The 23,963-nt window shown below is 43.4% G+C and overlaps 1 protein-coding gene across 1 annotated transcript in view; it reads right to left on the reverse strand.

Moving 5' to 3' along the window:
- Nucleotides 1-6,185: 6,185 nt before the first annotated feature.
- T265_03964 (hypothetical protein) overlaps nucleotides 6,186-23,963 on the reverse strand; it is a gene marked incomplete at both ends in the record, with an annotated part of 47,433 nt that continues 29,655 nt past the window's right edge. Inside the window, 3 exons of the mRNA XM_009168571.1 lie at nucleotides 6,186-7,390; nucleotides 15,938-16,092; nucleotides 18,142-18,245. Coding sequence (XP_009166835.1) covers nucleotides 7,203-7,390; nucleotides 15,938-16,092; nucleotides 18,142-18,245 — 447 coding nt within the window. The remainder of the gene's footprint in view (nucleotides 7,391-15,937; nucleotides 16,093-18,141; nucleotides 18,246-23,963) is intronic.

A 23,963-nucleotide genomic window follows, 5' to 3' on the forward strand; every position in this document is an offset into this window, starting at 1 on the left:
TATATATTTAGATATATATATATATATATATATATAGAGAGAGAGAGAGAGAGACTACCTTGTAAAAATTAAGATTTCGTTTAAGGAGACAAATGGAAGGAGACCAAATATCTGAAAAAGATTCCTTCTATCAATCCCTGATTGGCACGCAGTCGACAAAGAAAGATGTGGGAGACAACTATTTCAATCAATATCCTTTAACCAGACAAATCCGATCGCATCCGCAATATTGCATAGTATCTGCTTGGAAGCTTGGATTCTTGTGGCGTCTCGGTTGAATTCATTGGATACAGCTGGATTTAATTCAAACAAAAGCATGGAATTTCAGCTAATTTAAGAAGTTTGTTTGACGTGTCTGCCAAAACCAGTGATGTTGGGTTGTTTGTCTGCGGTAGCCTGAGCTGCGCGGTGCGCTCATGACTCTAGTTTTGTTTCGCTGAAAAAGGGACAACAGGTGCACACAGCTGATACTTTCGAACTATAATGAAACAGCTGCCACCCAACTTTTGGACTGCAAAATTTGATCGGTTGTGTGATTTAACTGGTTTTCTGTAACATTTCCCGTAAAACAGTGTTGCTGTTAACTGAATTCTCACTGCGATCAGTCTTGGTGCAGCCTTAACCTTGAGGATCGATTAAAATCGCTCTTTTTGGAAGACTGTTGCTTGACTGACAGATTGGTTTTTTTCTCTAGCCTTGCCAGATATCTATTCACCATGAGCGCGATGATGAGCTGACTGCATGTTATGGACAATGCTCACATTAAATTGTGATGCTAAGTCAGAAATCTAAGAAATTTCCAACATGATACCATCCAAAGCATCTACGGTATGCTATAGGTTGGATGAATCTGATTTTTTGTGTGTAACAAGATAAAATCTCGCCATGTTGTTCGCTACTTGTTGTATCCAACATGCTGGCTGTCAGCAGAACTCTCTTCCCCTAGTAACGGGGTGAAACACTTATGAAAGCTACCTTAGATACCCTTTTTTGAGTTGTTTCGTATAACTATTCCATTGTAATGGACACAGATTATCCGCTTGAATTTTGAAACTTTGCTTGCATGAGTAGCTGTTGTTATGCTCATCGTCAGAGTTTTCTTTAACGGATTACAGGCTTTTGAAAAACTGAATCGCCATTCTCCAAATCAGTTACAAAAAACATAAGGCAGTTTTTTGTGCAACCTACTATTTTTCCTTACTAACTAGCTACATTCAGCTCGAATATTTATTCCAGCAAGAACAACTTGTACCTTGGCTGGTTTTGCGCTCCACAAATAATCATGCGCAACTAATCTACAAGACCTGTTATTTAATATCTTCTCGCTTTTACTAGTGTGACGCCACCGAGCAATTTCATTGTTATCTGTCAAACACCTTCCGTTTCTTCTTAAATTAAACCATTCCTAACTTTGCTGAAAACTCCACAACCGGTTTCGTCCCACTTGGTGCCTATCATGTAGGCGCGGTCACCGAATTTCCCATTAGAGACCATTAAATACGGCGCTGGTGGTCGAGTTGCGCTCGTAGCACAAGAGCGTTAATCTTCTGTATCCTTTGATGAAACCGGATGCTTCTTATCTGCCTGGGTATTCTGGCCTTTTCACAGCCTGTAGCCAAACTGAATGGAGTTCACTCGCAACAACCTAGCAGAAATCCTACCGCATATCAAAGACCTTTCCTCATCTGTCGTTTTCAGTGGTTGCTGAAGATACCACTCTTCAGTGTTTCACCCATTATTTAAACTATAGCCTTGCTTCCATATGGCCTTGGGGCGACCGGATTGAGAGCAACCGTGTCTCAAACAGTGACCTTATTAAGACTGCAGAGAGTGGTTCATTCATTGCTAGATCTCTCTGTATTTCTGTCTCTCTCTCCGTAACAGTCCCTCTCGTTGGTCCACTGACCATCATGCTTGGATCGGTACTTTCTTGCAATATTTTCTCGTATGCCCATGTGAAATCTCTCGCAAGAAATGCTATCATGACAGTTGACTTTCACATCAGACTTTGAGGTTGCTTTAACCTAACTCCGATCCTTATTTTGTACGAAGCCCTAATTTACTCTGCCTCAGAACATCTTTGCTTGGATTCACGATCAAGTTCAGAACAAGGTTACCCGACTCGTTGCCATCAAATTTTCAACCGATAAACTAGGACATACAGCCTCCCTATATCTCTACATATATTTAATTTCCTTAACCGCGATAATCAGTTGTGAGATTGTGTGCGCAACGCGCATGATTAAACTTTTAATCATCTCACTCGTCTTTGTTTTTCAAGTCACTCTTGCAAATCATCGAACGGATCTCTCCACCCTCTTGTCCCTTCCCGGAACTATCTAACTTTAACTTTCCCNTACCCCTTTCGTGTCCTCCCCCATTTTACATTCCTAACTTTTCAGGACAGATTAACATGCATCTCCACAAGCACGCTTTGACGTATCGTGTTTCCATATTATCCGGTTTTTATTGCGCTCTGTGCACGAGAGTTTCGATAATTAATTCCCCGCCTTTCGTAACCCATGTTTGCAGGTACTAAAAAGATAATTACGCTGAAACGAAATATGAGTTCTTTTCCTCGAAGGTAACATAATAAGGTCAGGAAGTGCACGGTTGGAATCTGAAGGAACGTGGGAAGGCGCCCACGAATAGTATTACTGTCGCAAGCCAAAGCCTTGATAGTAGTAGCAGATGGCTGCTCAACTTGAAAAGAGGCCTTAGATAAACGTTTCTCTGCTGAATTCGGTGGCCATAAATCATGCATAGCTTTGATTTTTATGGCATGCCTTCAAGAGAATCAAATTTTATACGGTCCTTAAAAGCGGTTGGCGGGATGGAAAGTTAAAAATAGCCAAAATCAAACCCAATTTATAGAGACTGAGGGGATTATCTTAGCGCCAACTATCCGTTGAGAAAGCCTCAAATAGCTGGGAAACTGATGGAACGAGATTTGAAGCAGTTCAGGTGTGGTTCGCCACATAAACGTTGAAAACATTACCTGTTTGTGAATATCTCTATGGTACACCCTCGAATCACAGTGGCTCGTTCTACAGGAAGTCGTTAGACAATTCTGCTACACAAATCATTAATTCCACTTCCAGGCCTGTAACACGGACTGTGCAATCGACTAGCATAAACAACTACGGGTGGAAAGTTAATCCTTGTATTTGAGATTACGTTCAAAAAGCAGAGACTATAATTCACCATCAACAATCAATCATTAGCTACAGAACAGTTCCGGAGCCTAGATACCATGTCACCTAAAAGATACTCGAGGGATGAGGTACTGCAAGGTTGTCCAACCTTAGACAGGAACAGCCTAGATGTAGGGATTGGGTTCTAACAATGGACCTTCCGGTCATTAGGCTGGCGCCAAAACCACTTAGCTATCTCAAACTCAGCTTACATATAATCCTACGCCCTAAATGATGAGGACTCTGAGAACGATCCGTCAGCTTGCATGAGAATGGCAAGCAAATCGAAAGCAGAAGCAGAAGGCCGGTCCCAAAACTACGGAGAAGTCTTCACAATTTTTCAGTAATTATTAAGTCTCCATGACCATGGAAAGCTGGATTAGAATTTAGAACGTCAGGGACGACCGCATACTTCTTTTTATCAAAATAGACACAACGGTGCCTAGAAACTGGAGCAGGACAGGGCGAAGGGACAAAATGGTCTTATTTGGACATGATATCCTTGGAGTAACGCGTGCAAGTGGATGCTACCACATACCGTAATGTTTGAGATCAGTACTATAGGGAAGTCTGATGGAGTGGTTTTGTAACTGCCCATCTTCAGATCCCAAAGTTAAAACTAGGGTTTTGACCTAGAAAACTTAACGCAGTAAAACATGGGACCACTAATACAGTAGGCCAGCATTTTCAAGAATCCATCTTGATGGCACTTAAGAATCGCATTGAGTCCAAAAACCACACGTGATATAACGCATCCAAAAATAGTGCAGATTTCCTTAGACTTTTGTTTACATGTTTGCGCAACGAGAAGTTATCATACAAACACGGCATTACCGAAATATTCTTGGCTAGATTCGACTGCGGTAGCCCACACATCGTAACTTGCGCAACCGTGCGCACATGGGCCAAAAATATCATGTCCGTGTTTACGTTCTGGTAACAAGGCGCATGAGCCCATCCATCTGGCCCTCTTCATCATAAGGACACTGGTGATACCAATGGCCTTTTTTATTCACCAACGACCTCCAAAGGGTGAACTGTTACAATTGGAACCGAATGTCTGGTGGGCATTGCATGATTAGAACAGTTGTCTCCCCCAGCTCAAGTCGGTCAGTGCCGGAAGACAAATTCATGGAACGGAACTGTTCGAACCGTGTGAAACACACCCAATCCCCCAGTCTCTAGAATCACAAGAAATAACATAATTGAATTCTAGCCAATTTTAAGAAGAGCACCAACCACCCAAGGGTTTGATTAGTTACAAGTATAGCAAAGTTTAAAGCAGATGACCAAAGCAAACCACTTGTCGCGTGAACTTATTACCAACAAGTGGTTCGGGAACAGCACCTGATGCCTCAGCGGCACTCTTCCAGAATTTGAATGTTACCACCAAAAAAGGAACTTTCTGAACTGCCATCCAGCCATCTGACACTGTTATTATTGATGCTATCTCAGAAGGGGTTTGGTAGCGAGAAGAGGTTTGTAGGCAGCATCGGCCTGAAAATTCGAATTATGCTGGATCCAATAAGCTGTGATCGTATTCTTCTTTTAACTGAACTAAAATCGGCGCCGAACTGCTAAATGATGGATGCGTATGACTGAAACTAGCCCCCATAATCAACGCAATCCTCTGATCATACAGTTCTTACAAACGTACTCAAATAACCAACATCCAAAAACGCGCATTATTTCCCGGAGAAAACCTATGGAACTTCTGTCATTGATGGATCCGCTCACCCAGAAAAATTTTACACTGTAAATAGACCACATCTAGGGTACCGTCAGGAAGATATACCACTAGTTGAAGCATATTTCAAATGAATAACCTCCTCCTAAAGCTTACCACTTTATTGGACTGCTTGTGGTTGTCTCTTCACAACAAAACGGCTGAAACTTCAAGACCAAAATCAGCAGTGGTACTCCCTAACGGATGAACTATTGTGCGTTCCACAGGGGATAGCCGCGTCGTCAGAACGTAGTATGCCGCAGAACTCCTATCGAAAATGCTGGAATGGAAAGGATGTCAAATGCACCACAGTACACGAAGAAACAGCTTTCTCTGAGCCTTTACTAAAGTTGAGAGTTTTCGCGTCTCGCGAGCGCGTAAGCTTGTCCTTATTGATAGCTGAGTGACCTGACCGAAAGGTATCATCTCTTAGCCGATTCTAGAGATACCTTAACCCACTCGACTTATTGACGGAGGCTCTATTTATTTTATTAAAAGGGCACTGAGATCTCACATAACACTGTAGAAGTGAAGGAACTACTTTCCCCAGATTGGAAAAGTATAACAGAGTAGCTAAGGCGGTTCCGATTATGGAGCACTGTAGGTTTACGGATTACCAGAGAAAATGGCGCTGATAGACAAACTAACTAACACGAGGTAGAGATGCGACGAACGACGGGTGAAGGTCAGACGCATAGCTGTAACCGACAGCAAGCACTACCGAGAGGTATGCTAGTAGACTAGCCGTCTAGTAATCAAGAGGTCAGTGGATTGAGACAGCCCATAGATGTCTTTTCGCTCACACTACGTGTACTTCAACTTCTCAGTTCAGAGACTACCAAGTTTCCGTCTACTGTCTGGGAAAGCCGTAGTCAAGTATTATGAAGTCGCATTACCCGAAGTTGTCTACAGTGGAGCCCTATAGTTGGAAAAATGGCGCTGTCAGTAATTATCGATTTCACATCACAACGTCGAATCCATCAGCTTGACACTTCGGATTCGTCTAATTTGGTGAAAATTTAATGGGTTTGTGTGGTAATGATCTCATTACCTCCCTAGCTCAATACGCTCTCCGTTATTAGAATGCCTGCTATCCTGGCGTTAGCTCGCATAGAAAGGTTGACTCTACATGTTCGTCTGAGCATGGTTTCCGCAACACTGGAATGAGGGCATTGACTGTTAGGACCAGTAGATGTCTTACGTTGGATAAGCCCGAGCGTAAAATCCACAGACTGTAGAACAATAAGTTGAACCTTTAGATAGAGTATCATTATTACGTCACATTATCTGATGCAGTAAGCGAAGCACATCGCGGAACAAATTATGTGAACTGTATGCATATGGCTGATACTCACAAAGGTTCAATATTGATTATTCTGTCCTCTCTAGGGAGCTCCCATGAGGGGCGGGAAAAAGTGGTCTCTCCGAAAAGCAAAAATGACATTACCAGACGTTTTAAATCAAGCGCCGTGCATTGGTTCTAACCAGAAACGGAAGCATATGCTAATGTAACTTTCAGATTTACTATGTACTCGAGGAGATCCCCATCACCTGAGTTGATGAGGGATTAAAAAACAAAACTCCAGCGTGCCGAACGTAGGATATCACATAATCCGTGCGGAAAAATAGGTCGAAATCAGAAGAAACTGATACAGAGACCGCCAAAGCCACAAGGAAAGAAGAAAAATGGAATGGCACTGAGATGCTGAACAAGGAGGAGGGGGACATGCAGCCCATCAGTCATACAAGGAAAATACCTGTGGAGTTTCGGGGTGTTGGATCGAGAGGATACACGCACTAGTAGTGCGGAAAAATTGCCAGATCTGAGGATCAGGCTGACTTGATTGGTCTCTTCAATCGGCAAGTTCACCAGCCAGTAAATGAAAGGGATAGTTTGAAAGCGACAGCGAAGAATTCGTCGACGAGAAACCTGACTGTCACGTTGGGCGCATGAAAGAAAAAGCCAAACGTGAGTGCATATGCTTCCTACGTTGAACAGGACAAATGCCTGCAAGGTTGACAAGGAAGGGGAAATGCAGAAATACGAGTAAACCAGTTGATGCAAGGAAGGGAAGCTGGAATAATAGATCAAAGCCTGTTGGAGTGTAGGAATAGGGATTCTAGAATCATAAGTAAAGACATAAATAATAAGCGAATAATGCCAAAGGAAATCAAAGTAGACTGATTGTACAAGAACTGCGTCACTGCATTTGCATAGACTTGACAATCCTGCCAAGCATGAAGGCATGCGTCTAAACGGTCCGTCTTGTGGGGAAATAGCTTTACGGCAGTGGAGTGATAACCTCAACGTAGTTGATTGGGAAATAACCACGACGACCGTTCAGTTCGCCCTCGAACCAGTTCTCATCAACTTGTTGAATCAGGCGTATCACATCTCCTTCAGAGAATGGCAGTTCCGACGCGTTCTCTGCCTCGAAATCGTACAAACCACGGCACGAAGGACCGAGTACTGTGATAAAGACAGTGGAAAAAAAGGACCAGATGATGACAAACGTAATGACCAACGTCATTTAATTCGGTTAGCATCGATAACGGCCACAAGTGACCGCAATCACACTGTATCTGTAAGAAGCAAGTGAATGTACCAGCAATGTACCAGCTCCCGCTTTATGAATCATCATCATCATCAAGGACAGCAACATCGATGTTGCCACTGGTGCTTTATGAATGGGACGTTCGTATCAGAACTACTAGATAAAAAGAGGGAAGCACCCAAAGAGTTGCGTCAAACCAGGTCATCTCCGTCGGTACGAGTCAGGAAAGGGTAAATACAATTAGCAGTAGTAACATCCCACTGGGCTGAGACGCATAAGATAATAATATTTCGACCAAAACTGAGCAGAAGGGCAAAACGGGTTGGAGCATCAATGTCAAACCGGTCCTATAGAATTGAGCTATGATCAACCAGTTAGAAAACGCTTGGAACAAATCAAGAAGCCAACAACAACCTGCAGATTGTCCCCCAAACTCTTCCAAAATGTTGGATGTCATATCTACGTAAAAAAAAGTATACTTCCTGAAGTTTTCCGACCACCGTACGCAGAGAATACTCCTGCACAGATACGTTATAATATCCGTTAGAAGAGTATACGTTAAACTCATACGGGAAACTTTCGACAGGCAGATATCACCCCAAAGAACGACGTCCGAAATCTGATTTGAATTCGTCCATTATCAAGTTAACATGTCCACAGCAATTATCATTCCTCTGCACGATATGAAGATTCCTTCCAGGTGGTGGCTACTCTGGATATGCAGTTCTTCGAGCGATGCACTGCAAGTAAGCAACTCAGTCATGCCAGTATAAATTTACAAATCTGTGCACGACTACGCTCGCCATAACATTTTAACATTGAACACGTACTTCAGTGATGCGACTGCTGCACAACTCTCCACACTTAAGTTTAAGATTATATGACTGAGGTTGCTCACGTAGGCGTTAGACGTAAGAAGTGAAGTTAACATATCAAAGGCCAAAGTAAAAACGTGCCATTCTTCATGCTGAAGCATTTCTTACGTAGAAGCTATTGTTTTGTGAAAAGCAGGCAAAAAACCACATGGCCTTATGCACGGAACCAACGGGGACAAAAGCCACTTCAGATCATCAATGGCCATCCAAATTTAGCGAAAATGAAAAAGTACCGAATCGAACTTCACTGCGCTACCCAAATAACTGGCCAAAGTCCTATGCCAAGATATCGAGGTGATCTAAAAAAAAGTCACAAGAGGCGGACGAAGTATTCTCATTATTTTCTATTTCACGTTACACTGCTGCCAAATTTGTCTCCACCGAGCCATAGAAAGCACACTGATTGACTGAAAACGGGTATATCTACGCAGTAAGTCAAAAAACAAGAGAGGGGAGCTTGGCGAGAGGATATCTGACACTTAATTTCACCGAAAATTGCGAGTATTTTTCTAATTACTTTGTAACATTATTTAAAAACAAAATAAAATAGAGTATAGTCTGTATCCGCCCCACACACACACGTATACGATGTGACCTAAGCCATGACCATGGAAAAATCTCACTGTTTCTGCGTGAGAAGACCTAAAACCAACCAAGAATCACCTGTTCAGTGCAAACAAACGCGATCGGCTTGGATTTTATACATCCGGTTGAAAGTCTAATGCCGTGGTGTCGGCGATTAGCAGACAAATGAGCACGTCGCTGACCAGTTACTACAGTTAGCCTACCACTTACTACTCACTCAGACTACTCATATTAGTGGAATTTTAGTGCTGTTTCAAACGCACAAAGCCCAGCAATTGATCTTTTAAGAGGAGATGGAGAGCCGTTGTATCCTAAGTAGTAGTCGTCAACGCTACCCAGCCTATTTGATCAATTAACCTAGTTTCGAAAGTAGAGTAAAAAAACGTATCAGCCAAGCGTCCAAGGTGCATTTGGAAGGAATGAGGCTTGCAGTGTCCGTAAGCAACAATGAACACCAAACAGATTATGCGTTCTAGTCACAGGACAACTCACCCTTGCCGGACGGTAGTAAGCATAATCACACGCAGTCAGTTGGCCTTACAAAGCTACAAGATCCCATGATGATAAACTTACAGAAAGGAAACGTACAATCTTCATCGACTGCATGAGTGTGGTCAGTATAAGTGTGGTTAACAGGACAAACTAAGGACAGAGGGATCAAATGGCCGTACGCATTTGAGAAACAAGAAGCTATAAAACCGGGTTTTTAGATAAATCGCAGGGTCACCTCATCGTTAACTAGCCATAACATTATTTACGTGATCCACACGGAAGGTAAATGAAATGTTTGCACCTGGAGTTGGACGCTGAATCTATACGTCAAGATCTGTTTAATCTTATCGAACCTCCAAAACCGAGACAAGATGATTAGGAGTGCATATTACATACGCATTACAGACTCGTATCCGGTTTCGGATTTGGTAGTACCAGCAGATTGGACTATCAAAAAAGACTGACTAGTTTAACAGGATGCATCAGAATCTAAGGAACTCGCGGTCAGTTATAGGTCCACGACTAGGAAACTGAGTTGTCAGGCAGTGTAGTGCTTTGAGTACGGGGATAGACCTCGGTCAAGATGAACACCAATGACTTCGTTTTCACAGAACTTAGAGCAGTCGTCAGTTTTGACTGTACGACAGCGGTCACAGGAATTCATCAAATACAAAACTTTTTGACAAGCAGCGTACAACCATTATTGTAGGGTGAACGGATAGGTCGGTAATCATTTTCAGCTCGTGAAAAAGTTGCAGTACCCTGACCGGCATTACTTTGCCCTGGAATACCCATCTCACGCCTGCTCTTGCGGAACCAATGGAATCGGCGTGAATCGCCTTCCCCTAACACTGATTCAAAACTGCGAATCTCGTCTGTCGCTCCACAATACCGGCGGTCGTATTCTTGATATGCTAAAACTCTTAAAACTGATGTCTCGAGTGGCTTTAGTCACTATCGATAAACTGTAAACCAACGTGATAAATTACGCGGTAGAATGATCGTTCGTAATTGCTTTAAGGACGGTTTCCGAACGCAAAAACAAATAATTCCGAGTTGTGGTTGGCCACTAGATCGATGGTTGCCTGGTTACTGGACAGTTATCAACAAAGGTGGTTCCAAAACTCAAGCTTGAGAAATATTCAAAGTAAATCAACAGGAATTGATGTGAGATGAATGGTATCTTCAAGATTATGCACAATCTAAAATATATACCCAAGTTTAAAATTGTTTAGCCAAACATTGCAGTTTTGTATTCGTGCGTATGTGCCAAAAACGGCATAGAAACGTGGGGCTTTGTACCGTGGAAGACCGTCCTCCATTCAGGACAGAAGTGACTAATTAGTAGTCCAACTATGTACTTCAGGCTCACTTCACAGCTAAAGAACAATAAACATAGGACTTTAGTGAACAGCGCGACAGTGATCCAACCATCAGTAAAATTTCACAAAGCAATAACAGGGGGCATGCAGATAAAGGACGAATGGAAAAGCTGCGGTACTGTCAGTAACACAACTCGAATGAATTCGATGCCTTTTCTAACCTAGACATTACTGCAAGCAGATAGCAAGTTGCGGGATCAATCAGTCAGTAAACGATTTATCATGAACCGCGCGTCAAGATACAATGTTCACCACTGTGACATAGATCAAAGTCAGTCAGCCAACGAATGTTACCCCAGTGTTGAAGAGTGATTTAGGCTAAACACGGTAATTTTGTTTTTATTCATGCAACAAATCCTCAGAGTTTGGGTTAGACCTGTCTAATGTATGTGTGAATCATCCTATCCGGAGGTAACGCCCTCAGACTAACTCGAGATTAAGGGAAAACAGTCGCATCCTGATTGAAGGACATTCAATGCAGCAGTTCATAGCAGACAGTATCACGAAAACTCGGAAACTACACTGCATCCAGTGCAACAGATCGATCGACCGGAAGCATAGATTCCAGAAATCACTATGATTCCTGAATAAACCAATTGTTGACAGGCGAGTTAGATGTGCGAGAATTCCAGCCTGTTCGGAGTAATGACAAACAACATACAGAAAAATTGATTAAGCACGAGAAATTTGTTAAGAGTTCATAGAAATGTCTCCGATGTTTCGGCTTTGTGCAATGATGCCATCAGTATATTTGAATAACGCATTTAGACGTATGTAGACGTTTCTGGGTAACACAGGAACATAAAATGTAGTGCATAGTTCTTCCGGATTGGTTCGAAAATGGCACTTTAGGTAACGTTGCAAAACGTGAAGCTGAACTTAAAAAGCAGGGCAAAAAACTCGAGAAACAGGAATCTGCCAGCTGTCATATACAATGATGAACCACGCAGCCAAATTTTGCTTAGGAATATCTCTAGGACAATCGATAATGTCCGCAATAGATATCAATTAAACCACATAGTTGCTTGAGGCGGACAGAAGTTAGGAATATCAGAAACAGCAAGCGTAAATTTGTTGCAGATAAATCTATTACAGTAATCCCGAAGACACCTGCCTCAGTGTTAACACCAACGGTCCCCGTCAGCAACGATCTATTCTGTGCTCTCCCTTATGACAAGCTCTTCATCCGGAAAAGGAAGCGAGCCTGTCCTGCGGTGACCATTTTTCGGAGGGTTCCGTAATGAATCATGAATGATGAACGTCTTACAGAATTTCTAGATGTGGCAGCCTTACAGAGGTCTCTCTATGGGGTATGCGTCCCCTAAAAAAGGTACATAGGCTTCCCTTCCGCGTGGCGGTCTGCCTTGCGAGGATAAAAATAAATCGTTCAGCTATAACACCCTTCCGGTGCCCAGCTGCCATCCTACCCGAAAGAAGCACGAGGGCTGGGATACTACCAGGTCGCCCAAGCCTAAGCAGTGGCTGAGGTCGGGTTCGAACCACGAACCTTCCGGTCAGGAAATTAGTACTCTAACCACTTGAGCCATCTTGCGGGGATAAAGCAACTCAGGCGAAACCTGATCCAAATTCGAACGTCACAACTTATCATTTAGGTATGGACACATTGCGGGGCCGAACCAGACTATTTTTCGCCGCTTCGAGATTTTCAGGTGCAACTAAAGGCAAAGTGAATGACGTTGTCACGCAATTAAGCCAGCAGCTTCCGAACCTATTTGACAGGTAGCATGGTTGGCGCAGACATACAAGAACATAGCAGAGCGCACCAAGCTGTGTTAGGAAATTTGGCAAGCCGTGGTGAGAAACAAAACAAATTATGTTTCCCTTCTGCGAAAATAAAGGAAGAGAGAATTATTGCCCAAGTACCACGACTGACAGACTAATTTGAAAATTGTTAGTAAATCGAAGTGCAAAAACACCGAACAGTAGTGAAATGAGGTCCATACATTTATCATCGTTCTCTCCAACATTAACCGATAGGCTAGCAGACCCGTCCAGATAGGGTGGGGAATGGTCTGCGTGGGCGACAGAAATCGATGGGTCTGCCACCGAAGAGAAGTCGACTAAGACGGCAAGCATGAGTGAGGGGGAGAGGAATCGGGATAGGGAGTGTACATGGGGAAAGAATAGTACTCAGTGCAGTAGTAACACAAGCCGGCAACGGAGGAACTTGGGATATCGATTGTGAAACGACACGCCGCTGTTGAACCGAGCGAGAATTGATGTACACTGGAGTTTAAGTGACCGATGGCAGATGACAAAATAAAAACGCCATTGTGCACTGGGAATGAACTGCCTTTGGTACGATGGAAATAGTACATTAAAAAACTTGAACGTTAATCGAATGCAGGATCTCTAAAATTCTTCCCTGGTAGGCTATGGCGCATGTGACTAGGGAAAGCGCGCTGTGATTTTTAGTTGCAAAGAAGTGATCGGCGACGAAACGTTCTCAGGCCATTACGAAGTTTGGAAAACAGATCAATAGCCACACAATTAATCACCAGTAGGTTTGCAGATTTCAAATCTGAGCCTTGTTGGGCACTGTAATAGGCTGAAAGATGCTCATCTCTAAATTTGAGATGATTTGCCCCCAAAGATAGGAGATAACCCTGTTAAAAAGCTTGCCTTAAGGGGTACATCACACACGATGGGTGGGATATTTAAAAACAGTACGTTTCTACAGTAGACTGTAAGGTGAACTTAGTTCTAGTGGATTCACAGCAAAACACTATGAAGGGCACTGTCAGCATTGCATATCCTCCTCGAAAACATCACAGACAAATTGCTCCCCCAATTCCATCGTAACTATCTGATTGCGTTCGCAGTGCCCGGATGAATTGGTAAACTATATGGTTTCTGACAAAGTAATCATATCCCACGTTAGTTCTCATTTACTCTGGAGGCCTGTGAATACGCAAAAATGCTGAGTTCCCGATCACAGTAGTTCCCACTGGGACACTATGTAAATATGTAGAAGGTAACAGCCAAATGAACACCGTTCACACAGTGCTTCAAGTTGCAACACCCATACGGTTGACCTAAGAATCAGAATGATGAAGAACAAGACACGAATTTACGTTGGATCCTATCTTCCAGTGTAGCACCTAGGACCGTTTGGAAGTATCGAGTGCATCCACTGACTCATCCATTCAGTTTGACAATTTCTGAAACGAAAAGCGACGGTTAGCACCTCACATTTGCTGTTATCACTCGTTCAACGTGACAAGGCACCTGGTCCAGATGGTCTGCACCCCGCACTCTTCAGAGATGGTGAGGTGAACAGTCCGACGACCATGCGACAGAAGCTTTAAAACTAACAGAATAGCATTGGGAAGAAGCCACTCGACTGCCAACCCAGTCTTCAAAAAAGGTCAAAGAACGTCATACGTAAGCCATCGTGGCATCAGCCTCGTATCCGCCAGATCAAAAGCGCTGTCTGGCGTTATTTTGTGCAGGATGATCGGCTATCGGGAGGGGCAGATTCGTGAGAATCACGCTGGGTTTCATCCTGACGAAGATGCATCGACTATATATTTTCCTCTCTTAGACGCTCCACTCCTTCAAACACCACACGCTGGTTTTGTTTCTTGATTCTGTCGGTCGTCAGAAACTTTGGTGGTGTCCGACGATTTATATCCCATATGAGGACGCTGCGCCTTAACTCTTGTGGGTGTACGAGCACACGGCATACCCTCACCTGAGTTCACCACGTCCGGTGGTGTAAGACAACGCTGTCCACTCTCGCCTTTTCTCCGCCCGCCTCTGAGGCTTCAGGAATCTGAATGCTCTCGGGACGTTCGCCCATATACAGTGAGTACACACGGACGATACTGTTCCCTTTGGTTCAGATCCTTTCGAAACGCAACTCATTTAAAATCACCTAAATAATACTGTTGCACGGTTTGACACGCGCTTCAGGCTAGTAAAGTGCAAGGTACTTCTAAAAGATCAAACCCAAAGCCGCAGACGAGCCAATTTAAGTGGTAGATAAGTTTGTTTACCTGGGCAGTTGTATAAGCTCCGACGGATTGGTTGCAGATGAGATTACTTCCTGAACGTAGAAGTACGGGAAAGCTTTTGCCAACCTCCGACACCTACGGCACCGACGTGATGTCCGTTTGTCCGTCAAGGGTAAAGTTTACAGTGCGGCAGTGCGATCCACGCTGCTTTATGGATAAAAAAACGTGGCCTCTGTGTGCAGAGGACATGCGAAACCTGTCAGTGTTTGATCATCCGTGTCTTTGAAGCATTGATCGAGTCTGGTCTGAACATCAGACGAGCAATGCTGAGGTAGACTATACGGTTTTAGAAAGGGGGAACTCTCTCGCGATAAATGAATCCCTCACGCCTCATTGGTTACGCTGTTTGGGACATGTACTACGCATGCCAGAACACCATCTGCCTCGTAGAGCTCTTTTCGCCCTGTGCTGAGTAGAAGTGACTGAGAGGTGGACAGTGTATGACTTGGCAACCAGTAAACTGAGGCGGGCCGACAACTGCTGCCACCCTGGATGGGGACTCCGGGACTCAACTCATCAAAGCTCACGCCTTCACTATCTAGTTACCCAGTTCCCGAACCAAATGAACATGTCACAGCCTCCAATGCTTCGCTATGTCTCCCAAGTTCTCGCATTTCCCGGTGATAGAAACTGTAGCAGCTGGAACAAATGTATGTATGTTATACGGTTCATAGAAGACGAATTAGAATCGAATTCAATTTCCTGTCGACTTTTATCAAAATCATATTTTCCAAGTACAGTATGACAGAAGAGCGCTTCACTAATCTAATTCACCAAGTAGATAAGACGTATTTCTTATATAAAGCTACAGCGCAAAGTAGTTTGCATTCGGACTGCACACAACAACGAGTGAAAGTATGTAGTGGTCAATGAAAACTGACCGGCGACGCTGAAGTTAGCTGCACTGGTGCGCCGCATTCCGAAAGCTACCCAACGAGGTGTATATGAAATTCACAATTTGAAAAAAAACAAAGGTTGAATCAAAGACAACGGAGAACGCAAGTCAGTTAAAAGCAAAGTATGATAACGGGGTGGATACGTTTAAGACAAGTCGAAACGCATTCCGTACTGACGGATATAACACAACGTACCTGGACTAGGTGCACCAGCGTTTAGGTGTGGACCGTTTTTCGCTGGCGTGCTTAGTGCACTTTGAGAAGGAGTTCGAGAATTCACCTGATTTGGAAGTGTCGAAAACCGTTTGGGTTCATAAACTGGTCTAGGTTTCGAAGAAGCCTCGTCTTTCCTGTTCAACGAAAAGAGACGAAGGCGTGTAAACGATCAATCGCTCTCAACCTAAATGTGGCAGCGTGATGGATACCTGTAGATAATAGCGTGCAGAACGGAAGGAAGAAAGTTTCAGGTATGAAAACATGCCCGAAGGTCAGAGTTGGAAAGAAGTTGATAGTTCACTGGATGCGTAGGGGCGAGACGGCCCAAGTGGTTAGAGTGCGAATTTACTGACCAGAAGGTCTGTGATTCTGACTTCCCCTGTCTAGGCATGGGCAACCTGGCAGTATGCCAGCCCTCGTGCAACCTTCGAGTGGCATGGAAGTTAGGCACCGGAGGGTGCTGCAGATGAACTAATTCGGCACAAGGAGAAAACATACCTTCAGTTGTCTGACTTGTGCGACATGAAGTACATATATGCTAGTTCCCTGTTTCGGTTTCAGCATTGATGAAGTGGCCCGCAGGTGCAACCATGTCACTAGCACGGACAAGATTCAAGATCGAAACATTAGGCGACATAAGTGGAAAGCATAGCAAAATTAGTAAGAATACAAATGTTGTGCATGGTGGTCTCCCTCCTGAATCGATATGGTCGAAATTCGTAGGAAATAAAAACCACACGCCACGGATGCAGAAGAGTTGAAGAAAACCATCGCAGACGGCATACTATAAGTACAAAACCTCAATATGCAAGCGTAAGAGATATAAACAGGACACACCTGATAAAGTGAACAACAGACTTCTAGGTCAATCCACGGAGTAGCACAACATCGCAATATCTAGGGGCCGAACAAACAGACTGCAAAAAACCTCATTGACTATGCACACTGTTACCGACACTACATAACGGAATCAGCCCGCGTGTTGGACAAGCGTGTGAGATCAACCTGTTGTGTGACGAAGCCTTCCGTGTTTCAAGATCGTACAACGTAAACCACACAACAACCAGCAGCACACAAAGATGCCAAATGGTAAACCAGTTTTCAAATGGCAAATCCATGGCAAATCCATTGACCTCCAGTGCCGTTCAGTGAGTTGGCTATGGAGACAGTGAATTTCACTAGGCCGTGGGCACACTCAGCTGTGAATCATGAGGCAGATTGTACAAAAACTCATTAGATCAAGTGCACCTACACATAAGTGATTATTTTAAAGAATTGGTGTATTAGTCCACCGTACTTATGATTCTCAATCTCAAATCGTCGTTTCATACGACATTCAGCCACTAAGCAGCGCCACCCACTGTGTAAGGATGCTGAAGGCATCGCGTGTGCGAAAAGTATGACACCCGACTTCGGAGAAAACTTAGAACAGACAACAAGTTACCTGCACGACAAGCCAGACGAAAAAATTCCCAAAGGCTTACTAAAAAGACCCGGAAAAATCTTTTTAGGTATGACTCATGACCTAACAAGCTTGTGACTTGTTCGGGTAGTCAGCTGACTGGTGGTAAGCACCAAGAATATTTTACGACCGATCCAAGCTGAAGAATTAATCATTATCAGACCGCGGACTAGGGACTTTCCTTGGTGTTTACAGTAAGAGTGATGAACTTTTCTTGACCAGGTCACGCATTTGCCTACGTACATATTAAAGCCTGAGATACCGAAAAAGATGCTCATGCGCAAATGACTGTATTTTATCTGAACCATATTCCTATCACCCAATTATGTGGAAAAGCGTGTCCCCAAATAGGGGACCTGAACAGCGCTCAGGGTTCTTTGTTTTAAAGAAGAAGCGATGGTCGAAAACAATGAGTGAAGGGATCCTTGAATAAACCATTGTGAGTACTGGACAGATCCACGAGTAGGTGATAGACGAGCACTGTACTTAGTTGTACAAAGCCAAAGTGCACCTAAGTTACCTGTTAGTCAGATGGAGGAAAACATTTAAAAAATATGGAACAGAGCTAATGATGACAGTTTCAGGCAGTTCCACCTGTAAGAAATGAATTCACGAGGAACAACGCAGAACGAATTTCCAGGCGGTATCAAGAACACTGCTCCTCAGGGAGCGCCGCTCTCAGATTCTACACCGAAACGGAAAATAACGACTCGGAACCTACTTGTCAATCAAGAACTTTTGAAGCTGCTCCATGATTTCTGTGGCTTGGCGGTGATAGTCCACTTGAGCAGTGACCAGCTCAGTCAGGGCTTGAATTTGCTCGACCTAAAAAAGGACGGAAAAGAATCATAAAATTTTGGATAATAAATTGTCAATCGTCTGGAGTGTCGAAAAACGGGCACAATTGTGTTCCGCAAAAGGTGATCTGTCAACTTGAAACGAGAGAAAAGCGTGGGCGTGACCCATTCTACCACATAATTTCTCGAAATTCAGACGTAAAACGCACATGGAGATGTATAGCGTAATGCTGCGAGAGACGTATAGATGCGAGATGATAGGCAACCAGGCGCAACGAAGCATGAAAGTTAAAGTAACAGAGTGGGAAGTTTTAGTCAGAAAAAAACATGGTACAAACTTGAGATGTGAATGCAGATAGACAAATGGAGAGATCCAGAAGTCTATGAAACAAGAGAAAAACACAAGACAATCGCGAATTGGGGTGAAACACGGAGGTCTAGACAAAGACGTCCTAGTTCAAATCAGTGGAAGTAACTACAGAGATCTCTTGCCTTATCCTAGTTCGACCTCGGTGTAGTACCCGTACATGACGAGAAAAGTCACCAGCGGAGATGAAAAATAAAAGAATTACCAAAGTCTGAAAGCCAAACAAATTCGTTGACTAAATCCGAAGATGTCATCTGCAGGGAATGACAGGCTTGCTTTCAAAAATATTATTCCGGACTAGGAGTACAGAAGACCGTTTCCAGGAGCAATCACTACAAGAAAGCATCCACCATTCAGAGAGGATCGTACGTTAAAATGCGAAAAAAGGGTTTGGCTGAAGTCCAAAAAAATAAGACTAATAAATGGAAAGTCACGTAGTGAGTAATGGAAAGCTCGAGATTTATCTCCAAGTCATTAAAACAAACGCTGTTCAATTGTAGAGTGATTTCCCTAAGAACCTTGACTAATCGCCATTTGAGGTTTTACGAGGTCATACTGGAGATAGTCTGCATCCAAAAATATCTAGTTTATGATGCATTCGTCTCCTCAGTAATTAGTCCTGATGAGAGCATGACCAGTTGACTTCTTCAACCACAGCAGCTTGATACATTCACAATGATCGGAATAAGAAACAGGCAGAATGAGACCTTTCACTTTTTCCTGCACAACCGGTGAACAAAGCTCCGCTTTAAAGTACTTCTTCTAATCGGGGTAGTAAATGGACCGCTGGTTTGCCCATCTAATCGCCTTATCTAGGCAAATGAAACCAACGATTTACCTCGCTCTCGGCAGCTTGCTGGCTTTCGCAACTGATATTTTCACTGTTATGTTACTTTGACGGTCACCATTCGTTATCCCAATCGGCTTCCTCTTGTCAAACGGGTTCCACGCGCCGGTATGTTTTGGCACGACCATAGATCAGAGTATAGAAAATTTTACAGTCTCAGCGCTTTGTCTCTGTAAAACCGGATACCGCCTCTGACAGTTGCACAAGTGGATTACTAGGTCCATTGGAGGAAAAAATGTCATAAAAGATAAATACGCCTACAACACGACTGAATACGACTGTACAAAACTGGAGGCATTTTTTCAATTCAATGCAGCTACAAAAACTGAACGAGAGAATTCGGCGCGGAAACTGGGTGGAGATTAAAGGGACCTACCTACACAGTCCTATTCGCATCGTATAATTCTGCAGACAACCAGGTGTTAAGGACGTGGAAACACCACAAATACTCCGTTTCTGAGAAGATTGATACCGTTTATCTTCTTGCGGATGTCTTGCTTTGAGTGGATTTCCCTGGAGTCAATACGCAGTATTTTGAGAACTCAGTCGTTCGACACGACTAACTTGGACGCACAACCCATAAAATTGTCCCATACATCTAACGATAAATTAACGCATCTTCGAGTCTTGACGGCCAGGTCTTGATTCCGATTTTAACAAAAAAGTGATATATCATGGTGTAAAATGGGAGAAATTCGGACAAATGCCTAGAAGTAAAACAACGGGCCAAACGAGGAGCTCTTTTCGGACACCATCAAAACAAGACGTACGCTGTTTGAAACTCTGATGCTAACACCAAGGAGTGTTTCTTACTGCCAACTAAAGACATGCACAACAGATGAGAGAAAAAACATCATAGAAGCACGAGTCGAAGCAAGGAAAATGTCAAACCTTTTGAGGCATGGGCCGAGATCTAGCGGATAATAAAAACTGCCCACGAAGGACCAAGCAACAGGATGGCAACACCAGCTTTCGTATCCGCTCATGGCTAAAGCTTAAAGGAAATCTATTGGAGTTTTGCGGGAACAGACATGTCAAAGCAACAGACACATAACTCATTCATCACATACGGTTTCACCAACTATGACACGAAGATGTTACCATCTGGCTGGCTTGGATTTCGTACGGGTGGAAGCTAATGATTCACGGTTTTACTACATTGATGAGTAACAAGTCGTTGTGTTTGCTGCTGTTGTTCTGCTTCGGTGGGAAAAGAATTCCAAAAGCAGAGCCAAAAAGGGCTACTGTTGGGATGTCGCATAAGAGGCTAGGAGAAGCAGTTTCAGGGTATGGCCTTCCAATGCAACCTGTCAAGCCCAGCCATTGAAGGCCGCTGCCTGTCAATGTCTGAGCTTGGGCAGGTTGGCACAAATGTTTCAAGAACAACGAAAGCGGGTCCAACTAAGCATTCCGGCAGCTAACTCTACAGAACTACAGTCATATATTCCAAACGTACATGAAAGAATACCATGGATCCTCCTAAAAATGAGTCTCCACAAAAGTCGATCAATTTTCACAACGTTGTGGTAAATGGCTAGGTAGGTAGGTAGGTAGACATATGTATTGATCACTGTTGAGCTATCGATAGTTGCATCGATTCATCACCTAAGCAGGTGGGCCAAAATTTGCATGATTAACCAGCAGTCACTATTCAACCAAAAAAACTCATATTCAACCAAAAAAACATTCATGATCTTTAACCAGATTGCGTTATTCAAACAAGTTGTTCGGTTGAACAGTTGTAGTTGGAATACCACTCTGACAGACAGAGCGAAGTAAGATAGATGTCAGGAAAGAAACAGAAATGGCGCGAGAAAACGTGGTTTTGCGTCAATCAATCACCTGAGGGACAAACAAAACACTATTATCCTGGATTCTGTCCCATAAGGCAATATATGGTGCAACATATGTGCATATGTTTCATTTTTGTTTGGAATCATGAGCAGTGCTTATTCCACAGATTGCCACGGAGGTTCGAACCTGTAGCTCTTCGTATAAGCGTCTGAAAGATCGATCCAATTACCGGTGGCTGATCGACAGTACACGCAAGATATAGTCCCACAACCCACACATCGTTTGGGGTGCTGTTGCTTGGTCTTCCAACTGTCGAGTGCTCTGTGGAAGGTTAATATGGCTTCTTGGATGAGCAAAAGCTCAAAAGTAATGATAATGCTATGAAAGACGTTAGGTGATGTGAAGACTATAAATGCGAACAGTTTTTTTATGTATGAAAAGTCTAATGAGGAGTAAAACCCTTCATGAGCTAACACTCCATGCGTGAATTGCCAAATCTGAGCTTGTTTCTTTCACAGTCATTGTATAGTGTACGTCATTCTAAGAGGGGTCAGTAGCTCAGTTGGCAACAGTGTGCGAATGTGCGTACGGCAGGACTGGAGAGCTTTCCGTGAGGTTAAACAAATTACGTCTTCTCTATTCTGATCTGAAGAAAGTCAAATAACTATAAACATATAGGACAGTTGGCAGTGTCTTGAAAGCCTATATAGATCAACACGGCCACAAAGTACTGTTGAATAAGGAGGGTCGTCAGACAACGGAAATACTGCATTACATATGTGCGTCGGTTACACTAATACCTCATTATTATCAATCTATTAGGAGGCGTCAAATTCATACGGATATACGAGATACCTGATCCGAAAATACACAAAACGAAAAGGATCGGAAAAACCACTGCACTGCAGTTGCTGATGTCAAATTTGGCAGCACAACTGGGTGGCAACTCTAATTCGATTCGGCAAATTTCTAGAAAAAGCAAGAAAACCACCGAAGCTAAGTGACCTCGAACTAAACGAGCGATTAGCATTTTACGATAAACCAAGCCCAATTTGTAAAAACTTGTGACAGAACGACTCGGAGGCAGTGCACAATGTACAGAGAACTGAGCGAAACCAAAGAATACCCACACGAATTCCTTCATTCGTTTGGTGTGCAACTATTCGCCCTTAGTTCAGTTACTTACTGGCGCACTTCGTGAACACCATCAGGAATTTGTGGTGAATTCAACTGGACTGACGTTCCACAAAATGAAACTAACAGTGTTAGGAGCCCAACCGCCAGATTTTGGGTATGAACATCGAGGAATGTGATCAATGAAATGGATTTCCACGTTCTGCACAACTGACAGGAATTCTGAAGAGTGCCACAACCAGTCGTAAACCAAGGTGTTAACGTGAAATTCAGACGAATCTCATTTACATCACTCCCCCATTGGGAAAGCTTTCGGGTTGGTAAACGAGCCATTGATTACTACCATTTATCTCAGATGGACTCCTCAAATATCAGTAAACCCGGAGCACATAGTGGCGATATTTCAGACATCCGGGATTCCTCCTGGTCACTGGAAATCCCTTAACCATCACCATGGCATAAGGTACCGTGAGTAATAATCCAATCCAACCCACCCGCGCACTGGTGTACAAAGGGTGCCGTTTATTATATAAGAAGAAGTTATAAAAAGAAGTCATGATACATGGCACGACGTAAAACAACTGTGTTGTTTATTCTTGACCGGTTGCGCACTAGTCCCTTATGGTTTCCACTGAAGATCACTGCGAAGAGCTATCTTCCATTAGGAGGTACCATACACACTAGAGGTGCTCTAGTTTTCTAGACGTAACACACTACTCACAAGGCTGCTGTAAACAACCCGACAGCCCACCACCTGTTTCGTCCTTCTTGAGGCTCATCAGGTACCCGCAGTCCCCGAGTTTCCGTCAACCTTATTTTCTACTTGACACCCCCTATCGGTTTTCGGGGGCTGATCCATCTGCTTTATTTTAAGGATATTATAAAGCCTTTACCAATGCTATGAAGAAAGTATTCATCGCTTGTCGCTTTACGGCAGTGGAGGAAGCACAGCAGCTTCATACACTGTAACCTATCGGTCCAGACATGATAGAAGCTAGGCAGAAGAATGCAGCGATAGCTTTCACAGTCCGTTTTGAAGCCCATCCAGCGTTAGGCTTGTGACCAATATGTTAACCAGTTAGCCGAAATCCTTAAACTACGCCATCTCGCAGCCACTTACTCAAGTGTTTTCTGTTCCACGGTATGACTGCAGTAGGCGCAAGTATGTTAAGGCGTTCATGGACAATTTAATTGGCTCTCATACTGGGATACCAATAAAGTATAAACCGTAGTTGGCGGTCGTCTTCGTTTGAGAATGCGAAAAATTAAGTAAGAAAATTCAGAAATTGCAGCAAGAACTGGACAACGTGTTACCACCGCCGTTTCTTGCGTGTTCAGGTTATGGTAGGTACAAGGACTTTACGGTTCAGAGTACCACCACGTTTCATCGCCGCAGACGGGCTGAAAAAATTGCGGTCATGGTTCGAAATTGTATAAATTAAAAAGCCAGATTAGCATTATCAAATATTGCCACTACCAAAGGGTTCCATGGGACTAAACTAAGTCTAACAGTCAACGAATAGTAATATCTTATTACTTCCAGAATAATATTTTTGGCATTGTATAATGTCATTTATTCAATAAATTTTACAATCGGTTTCCAA

The sequence above is a fragment of the Opisthorchis viverrini genome, assembly GCF_000715545.1.
Source record: "Opisthorchis viverrini unplaced genomic scaffold opera_v5_61, whole genome shotgun sequence".
Lineage (NCBI taxonomy): Eukaryota > Metazoa > Platyhelminthes > Trematoda > Opisthorchiida > Opisthorchiidae > Opisthorchis > Opisthorchis viverrini.